This window comes from Phocoena phocoena, chromosome 15, assembly GCF_963924675.1.
Source record: "Phocoena phocoena chromosome 15, mPhoPho1.1, whole genome shotgun sequence".
Classification (NCBI taxonomy): Eukaryota; Metazoa; Chordata; class Mammalia; order Artiodactyla; family Phocoenidae; genus Phocoena; species Phocoena phocoena.
Window position 1 is genome coordinate 75,285,730 of NC_089233.1, and position 20,458 is coordinate 75,306,187.

Here is a 20,458-nt window from a genome sequence, read left to right on the forward strand (position 1 = left end):
GAGGACAAATTAAAAAATTTTATAAAGGTGGCAGAAACAAGATCAAATATATCAATAAATATAAGTAGACTAAATAAACTCTCCTGTTCAAAGATAGAGACTGACAGGACAGATTTTAAAACTTTAACTTCATACTGCTTACTAAAGAAGTATCTAAAATCTAAGGATATAATACAGATGGCCAACAAACACATGAAAAGATGCTCAACGTCACTAATTATTAGAGAAATGCAAATAAAATTATAATGAGGTATCACCTCACACCGGTCAGAATGGCCATCATCAAAAACTCTACAAACAATAAATGCCGGAGACGGTATGGAGAAAAGGGAACCCTCTTACGCTGTTGGTGGGAAGGTATCAATAAATTGATACAGCCACTAAGGAGAACAGTATGGAGGTTCGTTAAAAAACTAAAGACAGAACTACCAGAACTACTGTATGACCCAGCAATCCCACTCCTCGGCACGCACCTGGAGAAAAACATAATTCAAAACGATACATGCGGGCTTCCCTGGTGGCGCAGTGGTTTAGAGTCCGCCTGCCGATGCAGGGGGCATGGGTTTGTGCCCCGGTCCAGGAAGATCCCACATGCCGCGGAGCGGCTAGGCCCGTGAGCCATGGCCGCTGAGCCTGTGAGTCTGGAGCCTGTGCTCCGCAACGGGAGAGGCCACAACAGTGAGAGGCTCGCGTACCGCAAAAAAAAAAAAAAAAAAAAAAAAGATACATGCACCCCAATGTTCACTGCAGCACTATTTACAATAGCCAGGACATGGAAGCAACCTAAGTGTGCATCAACAGAATGGATAAAGAAGATGTGGTACATATACACAATGGAATATTACTCAGCCATAACAAGGAACGAAATTGCAATTTGCAGAGACGTGGATGGACCTCAAGACTGTCGTACAGAGTGAAGTAAGTGAGAAAGAGAAAAACAAATATCGTACAATATCGCTTATATGTGGAATCTAGAAAAATGACAGAGATGAACTTATCTGCAAAGCAGAAATAGAGACACAGACGTAGAGAACAGATATACGGGTATGGGGATGGGGGTGGCAGTGGGGAAGGAGGGGTGGGATGAATTGGGAGATTGGGATTGACATATATACACTACTATGTATAAAATAACTAACTAATGAGAACCTACTGCAGAGCACAGGGAACTCTACTCAGTGCTCTGTGGCAACCTAAGTGGGAAGGAAATCCGAAAAAGAGGGGATATATGTACGCATAGAGCTGATTCACTCTGCTGTACAGCACACACTAACACAACATTGTAAAGCAACTATACTCCAATAAAAATCAATTTAAAAAAAATCTCAGGGTACAGAATTGTTAATAGTAAGAGGATGAAATAAGATATATCATGAAAAGACTAATCAAAAGAAACCTATGGTAGCTTATTAATATTGAACAAAACAGACTTTGAGACAATAAAAATAGCTCATACTTACTAGGCACTTATAAGCCCTTTATAGGTATTATTTCATTTAATCTTCACAATAACCAATGATAAGGCACTGTTTGACAGAAGAGCAAACTGAGGCACAGTTTGTCATTTCTCAAAGAGGTAATACTAATAAGAGGAGGAGTTGGGATCAATAAAAATAAAAATCACTACATTATTAGAGTAGCTAACATTTACCAAGCATGACCGACTATACCTAGTAAAATGCAAAGTGCTCTCATGGGTTTTCTCAGGCATTGTCTCATTGATCTTTGCAGCAAGCCTGGGAGGTAGTGACTTTACAGATAGAAAAATGGGGGCACAGAGAGGTTCAGCAACTTGCCCTCAGTCACACAGCTAAGAAAAGGTGGAGCTGGATTTTCAAACTTAGACTCTTAACCATCACGCAGAGCATGGCAGAAAGCAGAATGCAGGCAGGACTCCGAGGAAGAGTGGTCTGGGAGGCTTTGGAGCTTGGCTTTGAAAGGGAGAGGAGAGAGCAGGTCCCCCACCCTGAGGGAGTCGAGCAGCCCGAGGCTATTGCTGCTCACCACACGGAAAGAGCCTGAATTGGGGCTGGTGCAGTCAGAGGTGCTGAAGCAGCTGTGGGCAAGGTGTCAGCGCTCAGCCCAAGAGGCAAGATGCAGGGCGGGCACTGTGGTTGGGGGGGAAGATGAGAGCGGGGGCAAAGGGGGCCACAGAAAAGAGACGTGTGACTTCCTGTGCCTTCTTGGCAAGACAGCAACAATGCCAGATCCCCAGCAGATTAGGAACTCACCTCTAACATCAGGGTCAGAGAAGAATTCCAAAGAGATGACCCGAGGTAGCCAGAATGAAGAGAAAGAACTCCGGCAAATCAACACAAAAGACACCTATCCAACAGAACATGAGCAAATGACATGAAGAGGCGGTTCTCATAAAATGCCTCTGTCTCCACTGCTACCACCCTGGTCCAGTCACCTCCTGCCTGGACCACTCGTTCGTATCAATGCCTCCCTGGTCTCCCCACCCCTCGTCTCCACCCTCATCACCCCACAGCCCCTTCTCCACAAACAGCCTGAGGGATCCCGTGAGAACTAAGATCCTGTCCCTCCTCTGCTCAAAACCTTCCCACGGTGCCCACCTCACTCAGAGCAGACAAAGACCCTACAAGGCCCCACATAATCCGGGCCCACCACCTCTCTAACCTCACTCCCCGACTCTCTCCCTCAGGTCCTCCCCTCTGGTCACACAGGCCTCCTCACTGTTCCTCAGATGCACTCCTGCCTCAGGGCCTTTGCACTGGCTCACCCCTCTGTCTGGAAGACTCTTCCCCCAGGTACCTGTATAGCCCCCTTGCTCACCTCCTTGAGGTCTTGGCACAGATGTCACTTTCTCCATCCATCACTCCTGGACCTTACTAACCCTGATTTTCTTTTTTCATAGTATTCATGCCATCTAAACAAGTATACACATTTCCTATTCATTCATTTGTTGTCTGTTTCTACCCCCCCAGTAGAATGTCAGACCACAGAAGAAGGGGTCTGGGCAGTTTTTGTTCACTTTGTATCTCCAGCACCTACTATAATGCCTGACATACAATAGCTGCTCAATGGCTGGTGAATGAATGAACGGCTCCAAAAACCCTAGACAGTGCAGCACCCACTGTGGCTCCCCACCTGGAGATAATCAGGAAGACTGCAAGAGATCTGTTACGAAAGTACCAGTCTCACGGTGTAATTCACTGTGCTTGGTGTCATCTTCTCCCCTCTCCCACCACCCACCCCACGTAAAGTTTCCTCCTGTGCCACCTAAAACCCTTTGGTGAGCTGTGAGCGGTACACGTCCCACACCCTGGGAAACACACCACTCCCCAGTCATCCCCCTGCACCAAGAACTGATGCCGACACCTCCTTAGTGATGGACCACGGGCCATCCCAGGGGCACCACACTCCTGACGGCCAAGGAGACAGAGGTAACAACCAAATGGCAAGGTCCTCACACTGTGTGTAGGTGACAGCTGCATCACCCACAGATAGACGTGGGAGGCACAGAAGACACTGGAGCCTATGCAGGGTCCCGAGGCTATACCCCGAGCAGAGATCCTGCAAAAGCATCCCTGACACAACCCCTCTGCAGCTGCTGTCCCAGAAGATGGCTCCCAGGACGTGCCCAGTTTGGGCCCAGAATGTTTGATCTGGCCATCTACGGAGATGAGGGCGAGGCGGTAGGTGGGAGGGGAGACAGGTCTGGGGGAAGGGGAGAGCCAAGCATTTGCTTTGGGATATGGTGGGTAGAAGGTGCCTGTGAGACTTTCAAGTGGAGAAGTCAAGTGGGCAGGAGAACAAGACCAGGTTTAGGTGCGAGGTCCAGGCTGGAAGTCATCGGACAGAGATGGGGTCTAAAGCCATGGGAATGTCCACCTAGAAACTTCTACGTGGATGTTCACAGCAGCAGTATTCATAATCTCCAGAAAGTGGAAACAACCCAAGCGCCCATCAACTGATGAATGGATAAGCAAAACATGGTATACCCACACAATGGAAGATTATTCCGCCACAAAAAGGAATGAAGTGGTGATGTATACTACAACATGGATGAACCTTGAAAACACTGTGCTAAGTGAAAGAAGCCAGACACAAAAAGCTACGTATTATATGATTCCACTCATATGAAATGCCCAGAGTAGGCAAATTCACAGAGACAGAAAGTAGATGAGTGCTTGCCGGGGGCTGCAGGAAGGAGGGAAAAGGGAAGCGGCTGTTCGTGGATCCAGAGTTTCTCTCGGGGGTGATGCAAATGTTCTAAAATTATTGTGGTGATGGTCGCACAACTTCGGAATATACGATAAAAGGGGGGTGGGGCATGGAATGGATGAGGCCACCGCAGGTGCAAATCTGGATAGAAAAATGGCCCATGGACTGAGCCCACCTACACTTGGAGGCCTGGAAGGTGAGGAATCAGCAAAGGAGACTGAAAGCAAGGGGTCAGAGAGGCAGGAGACAAAGGGAACAGGGGACTGGAGGGGAAGCTGCCCCTTTAGACAGATGTGCCCCTCCTGTTTGCCCCCTGCCAGCCTCAACCCGCTTCCATTACATACCAGGCCCTTGTGGGTCCAGTCCGAGACTGAAGGTCCAAGGGACAGGCACTGGGTCTGTCTTGCTCACGACCGTGGCCCTGAGCCGTGCCAGCAGCTGGTGCGCGTGCCAGTAAGATCTGCACGTCACCAGGCGATGACTAAAAGGGTCCGTGACAGTGGGTCTCCCCTCGGGCACTTGCCATTTGAGCATCAGGGGCGTCACCCCAAACCCGAATCATTTTCTGGGAAACGGTGATGGAAAACTCAGCAAAGCCTGCAAATGCCAACTGGCTACCCCAGACCTGGGCTGAAGGCTGGAATAGAACGTTATGGCTATTCTTAGGCAATGTTTCAAGGTCAGCTTTTGGGGGCTATTCCCAAAGAGACTTTCATTTTCTCCTCGTCCCCCTTCCCACCCAGGCTCCTCGACCCTGTTCGCCTACTCAGTTCAAAGTTCAGCTCAGACAATGGGGCTCAGAGGGTCACAGGGACATCTGCGAGGGCGTCAGAATCGGTGGGGGTGTGGGCAGGACTGAGGGTTCGGGCTCAGCTGCCCCAGGCTCATAGGATCATCTTTGAAAATCCACTGGAAAATGTGACAGAAAAATGGAACTCAGGAGGGGTACGTAGAGTTCCCCTCAATCCCAGCTGTTTTCTGATGCAAACATTCCAGCTGCGGGTGCCAAAGGCCAGGACACTCTGAGCAATTCTGTCGGGTGGGGAGTGTGGCACGTCCCCACAGGAATCTCAGGCCCTGCTGGCAGGTGCCCCAGTGCTCTCTAAGCCCCGGAAAAACACAGCTGGAGATGGAGGAAACGGGACGTGTAAACAGCCCTTTGGTTTGGAGGAAAACCCACAGCTCTGCTTCCTCAATGTTTCTTTCTCTCTCTCTCTCTCTCTCTCTCTCTCTCTCTCCTCTCCTCTCCTCTCCTCTCCTCTCCTGGGAAGCCAGAGTCCAGGAATCTCACCAGGCCAGACTGTGGCCCCTGGGGCTGAGCAGGCCTCAGAAACACCTGGACTTCACCTCGAGAGCTTAGAGTCCACCAGGACATACGGGTCCAGCCCCACTGGTTGTTACAATACATTACGGAAACTGCCACTCCAAGCGGCCACTGGGATGCCAGACTTTCCCAAGATCCAGAAACCAAAGTGTTTGTACCTAGGGAACCTTGGCTGGGGTCTGGGGCTGTAGCTGGTGATTCTTCCAATGGGTCAGATATTCAAGGTTTTGAAGCCCAGGAAAGAAGGAGCAAACTGGCCACCAAGCCACAAAACACAAGGCCACCAACCTTCCCAGACCCCCACCTAGGGAAGTGAGAAGGTCAGCATCCCCGACACCCCGGCACTTGGGCGGCTTAACTCTCCAAAGTGCTTCTCAACAGGCCGCGTAGCCTGATGGTTAGGGCGCAGAACTCTAGAATCAGACTCTGCCCAGGTTCCAATCATGGTTCCTCCCGCTTACCTAACGTGAGACCTTAAACGGGCCACTTCCCTTGTCTGTGCCTCTGTGTCTCATCTCTAATGTGGGGCTGATCACAGTGCCTACTTCACTGAGTTGCTGTAAGAGTTAAGCAAATAAATCTTTAATCATCATATCAACCCTATCAGTACTATTAATACAAACGCTGTATTACAGGCAGGGAAACTGAGGCCCAGGGAAGTGACTTTCCCAAGGTTAAGCTGCCAGTAAATGGCAGAGCTAGAATTCAGACCCAGACAGCCTGTGACTGCAAAGCCTGCCTCCAATCCAGGGGTCAGCAAATTCTTTCTGTAAATGGCCGGACTGTAAATATTTTAGGCTTTGCTGGCCACAGCCGGTCTCTGTCACATATTCTTCTTTGCTTGTTTTGGGGGCTTTTTTTAACAACCCTTAAAAAAATGTATAAACACCATTCTTAGCTCACGGATTGTACAAAAACAGCCCATGGGCTGGATTTGGCTCACAGGCCACAGTTTTGCCAACCCCTGCCCTAAACCACTGCAGAATACTACCTCTTAAACGCCGGCAGCTGATTCAAGTATGGAAAACACACCAAACGAATCAAGTGAAGCACATCTGCGGGTCCACTGCAGTCCACAGGTTACCAATTTACAAGTTCCACCTGGAGCTTCTTCAGCACCAAGATGAAGAGCTGAGCTACTTATGGCATTTCCAACACCTGTCTGGGGATCAAAGCAGCTGCAAGAACAACTACAGATGGTTCTTTCAGCTCCCTGGGAGGCATCAACAGCAGCAGGCCAGAGGAGGTGCAGGGAGAGCTGGGTCCCACCACCCACGGATACCCACGTTAAAGGCCTGTGTTCACAGGCAGAGCTGATGGCCCCCACGAGGGTCTTGCCAAACACCGTCTCCAGCAGAAAGGCAAGTTCAAGAATCCCCAGTACCTTTCCCCTCCCCTCTCCCTTTCAGCTCATGGAGCAAAGATGCGTGTGGCCCCAGTGCGCAGGTGCATGAATGAGGCACCACCAGCCAAACTAATCCACCAGCAGGGATCCCAGGAAACAGCTGTCAGACAGAAGGCCTTCAGGATGGAGCCAGGGCAGGCTCACGCCAACGGCCACCATCTCCAAGGGCGGAAAAGCCTGGGCTGAAAGCAGGGGATGGCGGCAGAGCCATGCATCCAGCTGGAGATCTGCCTGGAAGCTGACTCGGAAGTTGAGGATCGAGACTTCTTGGGCCCTCCCGCAGGCAGCACATCTTCCCCTGGTCTGCCTGACCAAGACCAAGACCAAGTCAAATGTGGCTGGGCGGGGAGGGAGACATCAGGTGTGGCGATGGCCCTGGTTTGTCCCCCCGCATCTGCACCCGCACCCCTCTTCCACCAAGAGCCCAGATTTGGGCGAGGAGGCCCCTCTCTCTCCATCACTGGACTTTTGGCCTGTGGGATCCAGTGACTGGTGGGAGCGCATGACACAAGTCTGTGCCAATCAGAGCTGGCTTGCTCAGGGTTGATTGGTTCAGGGGTGGAGCACCCGACTGTGGTCTCAGCCAATCAGAACACAACACTGCCCTGCTCACTGTCATTGGACCGTATCTCAGCCAATCAAAGCACAACACTACCCAGTTCACAGTGATTGGGTCAGGGGTAGAGCGCAAGTCCAAGCATATGAGAGGAGGGCAAACAGCACAAGCAAAGGCTTCCTGTAATTGGTTCAAATTGAAGCACATGACTCAGGCCCAAAGCATTCCTAATATTGCACTCTCCTGGCCACAGATGACCAAAGCCTGAGTGACTCTCAGGGCTTTTGTCAGAGCTACTGGAAGAGAGGCTCACTCTTTCCCATTGTCTTTGAACTTGTGAGGGTGCAAAGCCACAGTAACTACAGCCATCTGCTACCATGCTGAAAATAAGAGCTGAAAGGTGGGAAGCGGAATTGAACCAGGGAGAAAGAGGCAGGGTCCTGGCCTGGATGCAGCCTGGCCCAAAACCGATGCTGCCCCTAAACTTCTCAGCTACCTGAACTAACAAGTTTTATTTTTTTTTGATTAAGCCAGGCAAAGCTGAATCTTCTGTCGCTTCAAAATAGGGGAAAGGAACAGGGGGAACGTCTCACCTTGAGGAGGAGGGGGTACTTGCAGATCCTCTGAATAGGAGATAACAGGTAGCCCTCCAGAGGGATGTCCGTGGTCTTCCGGCCTCCCAGGAGCATGCAGCTCTGAAAAGGGACAGGAGACCTTCGTTAGAACTCACCAAGGACAGCAAAGGAATTTGGCCACCCTCAAATAATCATGGGAAGCACTCTCAAAATGCAGCTACAGACAATCACTTTGGAAGCAGCTTAACAATACCTAGGGGAGGAAGAACTGTGTATATTCTACAACCCAGCCCAAAGCCTGTATCAGAGGCTGGCAAACTATTGCCCGTGGGCCAAATCCTGCCTACTCCCTGTTTTGGCAACTAAATTTTTACTGGAACACAGCCATACCCATTTGTTTACATAACGTCCACGGCTGCGTCTGAGGGCTGAGTAGTTGTAACAAAGACCTTATAGTTGCAAAACCTAAAATATTTACTATCTGGCCTTTTACAGAAAAGTCTGCCAACCCTCATTCTACAGAAACACACACATGCACAGGACACAGGAACACGGACACTCAAAACTGTCTTGCTTGAAACAGCAAAAAGTGGAAAGCAACCTAAATATCCATCAACTGGAGAATGAAAAACGTTTGCAGCACATTTCCACACCACGCAGTGGTGAAAACGGGAGAACTAAATCTATGTATAGCCATGTGGGTGAACCTTGAAAACACGCTCTTGAGCACAAAAGGAAAACAAAAGGATACATATGGTATGAACCCATTTACATAAAGCTTTTAATGACACACAAAACAAAACTAGGCATTGTTTATGGAGAACCTATCCGTAGTGAAGTCGAAAGTCATGCACGGGAAAGAAGGGTACCGAGTTACATGTCTGTGGTCTCCCACCACGCCCCTCACAGTCCTGGGTCCCTAGGGCTCACTGTGTGCCCAATGTATGAATGAATGAAGGAACAGACTAATGAATGGATGAATGGACTAGTGAATGGATGAACAAGCTGCCAGCACTGAAGGGGTCTCAGCCTTCCGCCTCAACACCGTGCTAGCAGAATGGAAATGGAACGGGACTCTTGGGAAAGTGGATTCCCATCCAATCATTTATTCATTCATTCATCCTCCAAATACACACTGTATGCTTACTATGTGCCGGGCACAGTTCCAAGCACTGGGGAACTGCCCAAAAAAGCAGACGATTTCCCTGCTTATAGTCAAGGTAAAATAAGACCGTGTGCTTACCAGGCCTAAGGCTCTGTGCCTTGCGTTTCACCCATAGGTAAAGTTCATCATCACAGCCCTAGAATAAGCAAGATCCCTATTCCAGATGCGCAAACTGGCGCTCAGAGGCCAGAAGCACTGGCCCAAGTCTCAGAGCTAAGTCCTCTGCCTCTCGGGGATCTTTGGGGACCCTCTCCTTAGAGAAATAGTCCCAGGGACCCTGGGTCCCTGCTCTAGCAGGAGCTGCATGGCTCCCAGCCCCACATCCAGCCCTGGCACAGACGGGGGATCAGGGCTGCAGCAGCTGGGATGTGCCAGGTCCCACACTGCTCACACTCAGGCCTTTGTCCTCCAAGCCAGCGCTCCCCACAAGCTGCCCTGATGATGTCAGCTCCAGGCAGAGAGAGGGAGCCTGGGAGTGGGGTGTGCTTTCCAGACGCCCCCAGGGCTTGGCTGGAGAAAGGCCTGTCTCTTTGTCCAGGATCAAGAAGTTTTCACAGGACTGTCACAGCCACCAATTCCTCTTCACCCCAAACACCCTAGATTTTCATTTAAAAAAACAAAAAAAAAGCAAGCACACACAGAGCTATTCACTATTCTAATATTATGCCCCAGGCACTATGGGAAGAACGTTGGAGAATCCTTTCTTTAAACCATCCTAATTTCACAGAATTGATTCAGGTGAGGTGTCATCCTCACCCTCTTCCCAACCTCCTAATGGCAGCCATGCCCCTGGGTCGTCCTTTCCATCCACACTCTTTCCCCGCTGACCTCATCCAGACCCATCACTTTCACCACTTTAACCATCCTTTACGCAGAAACTACTCAGCTTTCTATCTCCAGCCTGGCCCATCCCTTCCCAAAACCCGAGACTCACATCTCTGATTCTAGGCCCAAATCCCCACCTAGACATCTAACAGGCATCCTTAAACCTCACACATCCCAAAGGGAATTTTTTTTTTCCTTTGGCCGCACCCCGCAGCTTGCGAAATCTTAGTTCCCCAACCAGGGATCGAACCCGGCCTCGGTAGTGAAAGCGCTGACTCCTAACCACAGGACCACCACGGAATTCCACAAAAGGGAATTTTTAAATTTACCTCTCCTACCTGCTCCTACCCAACCTTCACCATTTCAGGAAATTGTACCTCCATTCTTCCAGTTGTTTGGGCCCTAAGCCCTGAAGACATCTTTGATTCTTCCCATTCGTTAATACCCCAAAGCCAACCACATGGCACATCGTGTCAGCTGGACAATCGGACTCTGTGTAAATCCAACCACCTCTCCAAGCGCTACCGCCCCACCCTCACCACCGTCATCTCCCGCCTGGACCATTGCAGCAGCCCCAGAGTGGGTTGAATAGTGTCCCCACAAATGCCATGTCCACCCGGAAACTCAGAATGTGACCTTATTTGGAAATAAGGTCTTTACAGATATAATTAGTCCAATTAAGATGAGGTCATTCTCATTCTGGATTAGGGTGGGCCTGAAATCAACAGGCTCCGTGTCCTTCTAAGAGGAGGACAGGACACAGGGAAGGCAGCTGTGTGAAGAGGGAGGCGGAGACTGGAGTTCTGGTTCCACAAGGCAAGAAACACGTGAGGCCACCCGAAGCTGGACGAGGAAAGGCAGGACCCTTCCCCGGAGCCTTCGGAGGAAGCAGAACCCTGCTGACACCTTGATCTCAGACGTCGGGCCTCAGAGCTGTGAGAGAATAAATTTTGTTTTAAGCCACCCAGTTTGTGGTCACTGTCACAGCAGCCCTGGGAAACTCACACAAGCCTCCACCCTGGTCTCCTTGCTCCTACCCTCACACGGCCAAGGGGAGTCGCTTAAAATGCAAATTGGTTCCCACAGTTTGCCATCCCACTCAGACTAAAACTGAATATTCTATCGAAAGTACTGCCACGCGCTCCAACCTGGACGAACCTCACAGACGTTATGTTGAGCGAAAGAAGGCAGGCACAAAAGCCTCCTGTGTGATTCCATTCGTGAAACATCCTAGAACAGGCAAACCTAACTTTTAGTGAGAGAAATCGGCATAGAGGTTATCTCTGGCTGCACAGAGGGGCATGCCTGGGAAAGGGCACAGGAAACCTTCTGGAGTGAACCTTCTGGAGTGGAGTGTTCTAAATCTTGATCTCAGGGGGCGGTTCCATGGGTGCACACATATGCGAATATTCATTATGCTGTGAGTACACTCGTCACAAGTATGCTACACGGCAATAACAAAGCTTTCTGAAACTCTCAGATTCGTCCCATTGTCTAAATGCTCCTTCATTATCTGGCCTCTTTCAATCTTCCTGACCCCATGTCCTTCTACTTTTCCTCTCATACTCTCCAATCCAGCCACCCTGGCCTTCTTGCTATTCCTCAAACACAGTAGGACCTCAGGACCTTTGCACTCGCAGGTCCTCTACCTAGAATGCTTTCCCTCCAGATACTCCTTGCCTCTCTCACTTAACTTTATCCAGGTTTCTGCTTGAATGTCACCTAAGACACTGTGTTCCCAAAGAGCCATCTAAAATAGCAGCCACCACCCAAACTTGCTCAAATCTCCTGCCATCCTTAACTCACTTTATTTCCTGCAGAGAACGAAATGCCATGAGACATACCACGGAAGTCCCCCCTACGAGAATGGCCACCCCATGAGAGCAGGGACTTTTCTTGCCTTGGTCACTGTTATATCGCCAGTACTTAGAACGATCCCTACCACTTGCTAGGTGCTCAAAACAAAGCTGTTGAATGAATAAATGAATCAAGTATCCCCATTTTATAGACAAGAAATTGAGGCACAGAAAGACAAAGTCCCCACCCCATCTCTCTGTAGTGTACAGTACCTCATGAATGGAAAGCCAGATTGTGTCTGTTCCCAATGCCTTAACATCCCATAATACACTCGAGACGGCTCTTCTGCAGGTGGCCAGAAGCTGGGAGATGCCAGCAAGGAGGGAGACAGATGGCGTGTGTGCTGGCACCCCACACCTCCTCCCCCTGCCCAATCTGGCCCAGCCCAGCTGCTGCCAGGAAAAGGGCAGCCTGGCCTACCAGGAAGACTGCAGGACAGAGAGGAAGGAAAAAAGAAGAAGTGAAGCGCTTCCTTCCCGCACCCCTGCAAACACCTCCTGGGCATCTTCCTGCCTCCCAAGACACAGCCGAGTCCAGACAGTGGGACTCAGGGAGCCCAAGCCTGGGCAGAAGGACCACCGCAGAGCGGTGCTGCCTCAAAGTCCCGGGCCAACCACAGAAACGTGGCCACGTGTGTGACCTTATACTACCTGACTTACCTTTGCTTTGTGCCCAGACTCTTACGACTATAAGTGAAAAACCAGAAGTGTAAAGATGCAGATACCAACAACAAAATGCGCCAGTCCTGAACACCTAAGATGCTTGAGACAAAGGTGGCGATCAGCTGGCCAAGCTCCCCTGCCTCAGATGCTCACTGGAAGTGGGCCAAGCAACACGAACCCACTGGTGAAGGAAACACACATTCTGAATCAAGATCCTGGAAGTATTTTCTTGGAGACTGTGCATTAGGGAGAAGTGCAATTAAGAATTGTACTAAAAAAAAAAAAAAAAAGAATTGTACTATATAGTTTAGCTCTCTGGGCACACGGTTAAGGCTCCTCGTGCCATGGCAGTTAACTCTTCTACCTTTGTGTGCTGAATTCTGTGTGTGCCACTGGGAAATAAAACAGCATGGGGGCTCAGGGGGTGGGTGGTCTGTGACTGAATGAGCAGGGAATTTGGAGGCGAAAGAGGAAGACTGGAACCCATGAGAAGCTCGATCACTTTTCAAGTATGTACTCTCAGGAAGTCACTTAATATTTTGGAGTCGTCAAAACCACCTGCGGCAAAGGCTATGCGGTGTCCCTGAATGTATTTCTTCTTCCAAAGCGAAAGAATTTTCAGCTGGGCACAGGGCTGCCCAGAATAAAGCCTACATTTCCCAGCCTCCCTTGCAGCTAGGTGTGGCCACGTGACTAAGTTCTGGCCAATGGGATCTGAGCAGATGTGTGCAGCTTCCTACTGTGCCCTTAAAAGGGGAGGGGCAGGCCCTCCTTCCCACCCTTCCTGCATCCCACCACCTGGAGTGTGGAAGTGGTGAGAAGTCGTCTTAGACCATATCGATGAGGGCACATACTAGGGCACTGGCCCCTGACACTGGGACCCCCATACCACCCCCAGACTGCCTACTTCCACGTTCTTAACATGGGAGAGAAATAAATGTCTACCTTGTTTAGACCACTGTTACTTGGGATGTCTGTAAGGCAGACAAATGAATACCTCAACTCATACACAACAGACAGCAGCTGGTAAAGCTCCAAGGAGGTCACAAATGAGAACCCGTTTTATACACAAGTGAATGGTGCGATTGTAGGAAAGACCATGATGGGTGTCTGTGGTTTTGCCTGACCAACATCCATTCCCAACTTACTTCCACAAGTGCAAACCAACATCCTTTAGGGATCCACCCACAGCCTTAGGGCCTGTAGTATGAATGGAGTTGACCCCGCCCTCCAGCTCGAGAAGTGACCGATCCGAGCACCAGCCAATCCCTCTGTCTACAGCAACTGGTTCACGGATATGGTCTTGAGCCAAGCTGAGCCAATGAGCATCAGACCCAGAATTTTTGTTGTTACCATTAGAAAAGAGGAGCCCTCTTTATCCTGGAGTTGCTCGGCTAGGAGAGGTATAAGCATGGAGCCACTGGAGGCTACGTTGCCACCACATGCGGAGAGCCTGCCTGAGAATGGAGCCAACGTGAGAAAAGCAGAACCAAGAGACACACTCCTGATGATGTCACTGGAACACCCAGATTCTGCTGTACCTGAAGCTCTCTCAGGTCTTTCCAAAGAAAGTGAACCAGTAAATCTTTTTTTTCCTTAAGCCAATTTTAACCAGATTTTCTTTCACTTATAATTAAATAAGACGAATAATATTGAATACAATTATTAATACTATTGTTATCAGTCTTATCAGGATCATTACTTTAAACAGGAATTGGCAAATTTGGCCCTAGAGCCAATCCAGCCCTCTATGCCTATTTTTATAAATAAAGTTTTATTGGAATACAGCCATGCTCATTTCTTACACATTACTTATGGCTGTTTTCATGCTACAGCAGCAGAGTAGAGTCGTGATGACAGGGCTCTATGATGCAAAAAGGCAAAAATTATTCACTATCTAGCCCTTTACAGAAAACGTTTGCGATACCTGCTGTACACAGACTGCCCTAGCTGAGGAAGGGATCAGGTACCATGGGTCTGTGTGGATTCGCAAGGCTGAGGCAGAGAGGAAGGGAGAAGCAGGGGCAATGGTTAACTCACCAAAAGGAAGGCCCGCACGGTGGGGATCTTGTTCAGCTCCACAAGCAGACGCAGGGCCTTCTCGTGGTTGCTGCAATATTCTTCATATACGCAGAACTTGTCCTTCTGCAAGACAAGGACAGAGCCTGTGGGAGACAGGTCATGGCAGGAAGGCAGACGCTCTGAGATGTATGGACAGCTGGGCCAGCAGGCCTGGGAGGAAAGGCCTACCCCACACCCTGACCCTGAGACATACCCAGCAGGCGGGATTTCACATGAAGTCGCTCCCACTCACTACAGGCCTCTCAGCCTCCACTCTTGCCCCAGTTCTGCACCCAGTAACCTCTCAGGAAGCAGCAGGGCCCAGGGTCAAGTACACAGACTCAAGCCAGGCAGCCTGGGCTTGAACCCTGGCTGTGCATTTCCAGCTGTGAACTTGGGCAAGTTACCTGACCTTGGTTTCCTCATCTGTTAAGGTGGAGTTAATTATAGGCCCTAACTCATGGGATTGTTACTGAAATTAAATGATTTAATAGGTGAGGTTTCAGCATACAAGAAGTGCTCAATAAATGTCTTTACAATCAACACACAAGTCAGATTGTGTCACCCCACTGCTTAAAACCCTCCAGTGGTGTTCTATTACACTAGGAATGAAATCCAACACTTTATTATACCTTTCAAGGGCCAGACAATGTGACCCTGAGTTTCTCTGATCTCATCTCACTGGCCTTCTATCTGCTCCTTGAACTTGCCAAGCCTGTTCCTACCTCAGGGCCTTTGCTCTTGCTGTTCTTTCTACCTGGAACACTTTTGCCCAAAGCCTGGCTACTCCCCAGCATTCGGGTCTCAACTCAAATGCCACCTCCTCAAATGACCCCTAGCTAAAGTGGCCACTCAGATGTACTCTATCATCCCCCCACCCCCGTCTTCATTTTCTTTATAGCATTCTCACAATCTGGAATTATCCAGATTATTTGTTCATCATCTGTCTTTTCCCACTTGGCAGTCGGCTCCCTGAAGGCAGTGACCACATCCTCTTGTTCACTGAGGTGTCCCCAGGTCCTAGCACAATGCCTGGCACACAGTAGGCCCTCAATAAATACTTACTAAATGAATGAACTCTACACACCTACTAGGTGCAATGCCCTGTATATATGAACCAGAAGAGTCTAAATAAGACTCGGGAATTTGGGGGAACAAGTAGATCTCTGGTCACTGCCACACAGCAGTGGCACTGCTGAGGCAGGGGGATAGTTCTCTTGACCTCCAGATACCCCTGAGCCCAAAGCTGGACTCTTTCCAGCCTAGAGGTCACCCGTGAGTCACCAGGTCTGTAACCATCAGTCAGGGTTTCCGGGACTGAAAGGGACAGGAGCCGTCTTAGTTAGCAGGAAGCTCTCCACTGAGCATACTCAGTTCCCAAAGGCTCACAGAACACCTCCTTCCAACCCACCAAACCCCAAACAAGGATGTCCTGGGGAAGGCTGCAGGACAGGAAGGGCTGAAGGTGGCTGAAGGGCCTTGACCTTGGGCTGGGGGGTGGCCAGGAGACCCCAAGAAGCTAAGGAAGGAAAAGGTGGGTCTGCAAAGTAAGCAGCTCGTCTTGCTTCTGCACAAGCCCCCAGTCATCCTGCCGGTGGGTGGCTGCAGGAAAGAGGAAACCAACGAGGAGAGAGAATGGGTTTCAGAATCAGTAAGCCACCCCAACCCGGCCCAGCTCCCCCTGGGGCTCCGTGTACACCATCTGAGCAGATGCCCTGAGCAGCGAAGTGTCCACAGCCAGAGCCGACGGCCAACACGTAGTATGTACTGAGCAGTTAGGACACGCCACCCTCTGCTCTCCTGGAATGCGTGCGGGTAGACTCACTCTACCTCACAGTAACCTGACCCGGTCATCACGGTATTCAACCCATTCACACATGGGAAACCAGTGAAAGGTCATGAGCCCAGGGTCTCACACCTAGCGGAGCGGCAGAAGGAGGATCCGACCTCTCTTAACCCCCACGCTGATGTCCGGCTCGGCAGCCAAGAGCCTAGAGGCCCTGCTATTAGCACAGCTCCCAGATAAGACACCGAAGCCCCCATGGCTACAATCAGCATCAGCCTCGTAAGTGCAAGTCCAGGCTCTACAGCCAGACCACCCAGGTTCACAGCCCGACTCCCCAGCTCGCAAGTCCAGGCTCTACAGCCAGACCACCCAGGTTCACAGCCCGACTCCCCAGCTCGCAAGTCCAGGCTCTACAGCCAGACCACCCAGGTTCACAGCCCGACTCCCCAGCTCGCAAGTCCAGGCTCTACAGCCAGACCACCCAGGTTCCCAGCCCGACTCCCCAGCTCGCAAGTCCAGGCTCTACAGCCAGACCACCCAGGTTCACAGCCCGACTCCCCAGCTCGCAAGTCCAGGCTCTACAGCCAGACCACCCAGGTTCACAGCCCGACTCCCCAGCTCGCAAGTCCAGGCTCTACAGCCAGACCACCCAGGTTCCCAGCCCGACTCCCCAGCTCGCAAGTCCTGGCTCTACAGCCAGACCACCCAGGTTCACAGCCCGACTCCCCAGCTCGCAAGTCCAGGCTCTACAGCCAGACCACCCAGGTTCACAGCCCGACTCCCCAGCTCGCCAGCTCTGTGACCTTGGGCAAGGCACGTAATGTTTCAGAGCCTCTGCATTCGTGCCTATAAATTATAGACAGTCATGACCTCCCCGTCATAAGGTCGCTGTGAGGGTTATCAGGTGAATTCATAGTAAACGCGTAAAACAGTGCATAGTAAGGGCTCCTTAACTATTAGCCGCTATTGTTATTGCTGTTGTCGATGTTGCTATTATTACCATGGTTACTATTTCAGCAAATTCATCATCCCCTTGGTGAATCCATCTAGGACAGGTGGGACAGTGGATGGGTAGGTTTTGTTTTGTTTTGTTTGCGGTACGCGGGCCGGGCCTCTCACTGCTGTGGCCTCTCCCGTTGCGGAGCACAGGCTCCGGACGCGCAGGCTCATGGGCCATGGCTCACGGGCCCAGCCACTCCGCGGCACGTGGGATCCTCCCGGACCGGGGCACGAACCCGTGTCCCCTGCATTGGCAGGCGGATTCTCAACCACTGCGCCACCAGGGAAGCCCGGATGGGTAGGATTTGATGGTAAAAAAGAGACAGGCAGAGTCAGGAGGAAGGGAGCTGAGTGTACTCTTAGGTCGGGGGAAGGCCACCAGGGAAGGCACCAGGCAGATTTTGAGGACTGTGGTGGCTCTCGCCTCCCGGTATATCTGATTTCTCATTCTTGCACTGTCCACCTCCCCACAACCACACCCTGGACCATGAGCTCCATGGAGGCAGGCTTTGCAAACTGATGAGGTCACGGCTACGGCCAGTGGGGACTGAAGTCCCAGAGAGAGTGCAGGCCTCGTGTATATTTGATGAATGAAGCAAGAGAGCAGAGGGAGGAATTGAGTGGTGCCCGAGACCCTCACACCAGCCCCACGTTTCTTCCGGACAACCCTGGTGCACTGCAATGCAGCCTCAGCTTTTCGCTGGCCCGTGTGTTGTTTCACCCACCCAGCATCCATTCCCCCTTGTTCTGGTCACAGCCCCCACTTTTTCCCCTGGGGAATCTGCCTCCTACACTCTGACCCCACTGACTCCACTCCACTCCCAGGCACCATGCGTGAGCGTGTGACCCAGGCCAAACCAATCAAAGAGCTCCCGGTCCTGGCAGCAATGGCCATGCGACCCAAACTGGGCCAGTGAGAGCCCTTAAGGACTCAGGTTGGAACTGCTGTGAAGAGAAGCTCTCTTTGAACTTCTGTTACTAAGCTAGCTGACTGTCACCCTGAAACTGCTGAGGGTCACCTCTGCCACCACGCTAAGAATTAAGCCGAAACAGAGGAAAGCAGAGCCTAGAGACAAAGAAAAACCAAGTTTTGAAAACATCATATGGGGTCCTGGATTCAGCTATACCTGATGTCAACACACTCTGAATATTTCATTTAAATATAGGCCAATAAAGTCCTTTTTTTTTTTTAAGCCTATTTGAGTTGTTTTTGTCACTCGCAGTGAAGACAGTACTAATATATGCACACTCTAAAAGGGGAAGAAAATGAAAAACATGGACCCAAGTCTGGTGTGATGACCGTCTCCCTGTTCATCTCCATCTGTACCATGAAGGGCTTGGACCAAGAAGCACAGCCAAATCTGTTCATTCTCACATGCCAACCCCAATCAATAAGTACTGCTGTCTGGAACACTAGTGAGAAGAATTCTGGAACCCCATGGAGAATGCTGTGATTGACTAGCAATGTCTGCCACGGATGCAGGAGAGGGGAATAAGTCATAAGATCGCCACAGGTTTGTCATTCCTCATTCCCTGAGCCCCTTCTCTGACACACTGTGTAATGTCATCCTCTCCTTCAGCCTGTGAAAAGGGCAGGGGAGAAGGCTTGAGACTTGGAGAAGTTAAGTTTAGTAAATGACAACACCCCTCTTCAAAACCATGCCGAGTTTCATCACTCCCATCTCCTTTCATTGAGCTCAACCCCAGCTGCATCGCAGGCCGAAGATGCAGCAAATGTGGAAATGCTACCCTTGACAGCTAAGAGGCCAAGCGTTCAATTTCCTCCTAGGGGCGCCCCGTGGGGCTTTGCTTGTTTGTCTTGGAGGAAATGGACAAACCATTGTGCACACACAGACGTGGGGATGGGGGGCGTGTGGCCACGGATTTGGGCTGTGAGGGAGGAGAAGAGGACAGCTGCCAGCTGGGGACAGCTGGGGGAGAGGCTTTAGCCCCCAGAGAGATCTCGAGGATTATCAGAAGTGGTGGCTGCCGTCCACAGTACCCAGGGGGTGACACTAGCTCCACGGAGACCATCTGCTCCCAACCACTCATTTCACACCCACAAAGACTGAGACTTGGAGAAGGGAAGGAGCTGGCCATATAGACCTCTCTGGTGGGGAGGGGAGTATGAGATTCAGGTCACTTTCCGCAAGCTATCTTCCGCCTGTCCACACAGCTGTGGGGTGAAGAGGCTAAAACCTAACACAGACCACACCAATTCTTGCTAAACCCTCCAACTCTCATAATGCAGTCCCTGCAGGACAGGGCCCCCCCATGACATCCCTGGATTCGCTCCACCACTGACTCCGCTCCAACCACTCTGGCCTCCCTGCCTTCCTCCAGTGGACCAAGCCTGCTCCATCCAGGGCCGCTGCCCTGGCTTCCTCTCCATGTGGAATATCCTTCTCCAAGATCCCCTACGTCACCACCTCACAGAAGCCTTCCCTGACCAGGATCGCCAGATAAAACACAAGACGCTCAGCTGAGTGCTCATGTCAGATAAACCACAAATCGTGTTTCAGTAGAAGTATGTCCCAAACATTGTATGAGACATACTTATGCTAAAATATTATTTGTCGCTTACCTGAAATCCAAATTCATCCAAACACCCACCATTCTGGGTGTTGTTATTTGCTCAATCTAGCAACCCTGTCCCTGACTTCCCAACTTCAGACAACCTCAAGGAGAGTCACTCCTCACATCTGCATTTTATATTCTTCACAAACCCACGTCCACGTCTGAAACGAGCTCCTCTGTCAGCTGACTAACCCTCCTCATGGAGCCTCATGGCAGCAAAAAGCAAATCTGTCTTATTTAGGGCACCATCCTCAGGGCCAAGGACAGTGCCTGGTGCACAGTAGGTGCTTAATAATGATATAAAGGGACTTTATCATGTAAGACGGTGAGAAACACAAGTCCAGGAGTCAGACGACATTGGCTCAAATCCTGGCTCCAACACTCACTGCCTGGGTAAGCTTGCGCACTGACTTACCCTCTCTGGGCCTCAGTTTCCTCATCTGTAGAGTGGGTATAATAACAGCACCCACCGTTAAAG

The 20,458-nt window shown here is 50.6% G+C and overlaps 1 protein-coding gene across 1 annotated transcript in view; it reads right to left on the reverse strand.

The window, feature by feature from the left end:
* The window catches only part of PREX1 (phosphatidylinositol-3,4,5-trisphosphate dependent Rac exchange factor 1), a 195,515-nt gene that overhangs the window by 84,075 nt on the left and 90,982 nt on the right, over positions 1-20,458 (reverse strand). The window contains exons 4-5 of the mRNA XM_065893635.1: positions 14,598-14,702; positions 8,067-8,168 (exon numbers count right to left, since the gene is read on the reverse strand). Of these exons, the coding sequence (XP_065749707.1) occupies positions 8,067-8,168; positions 14,598-14,702 (207 nt within the window). The remainder of the gene's footprint in view (positions 1-8,066; positions 8,169-14,597; positions 14,703-20,458) is intronic.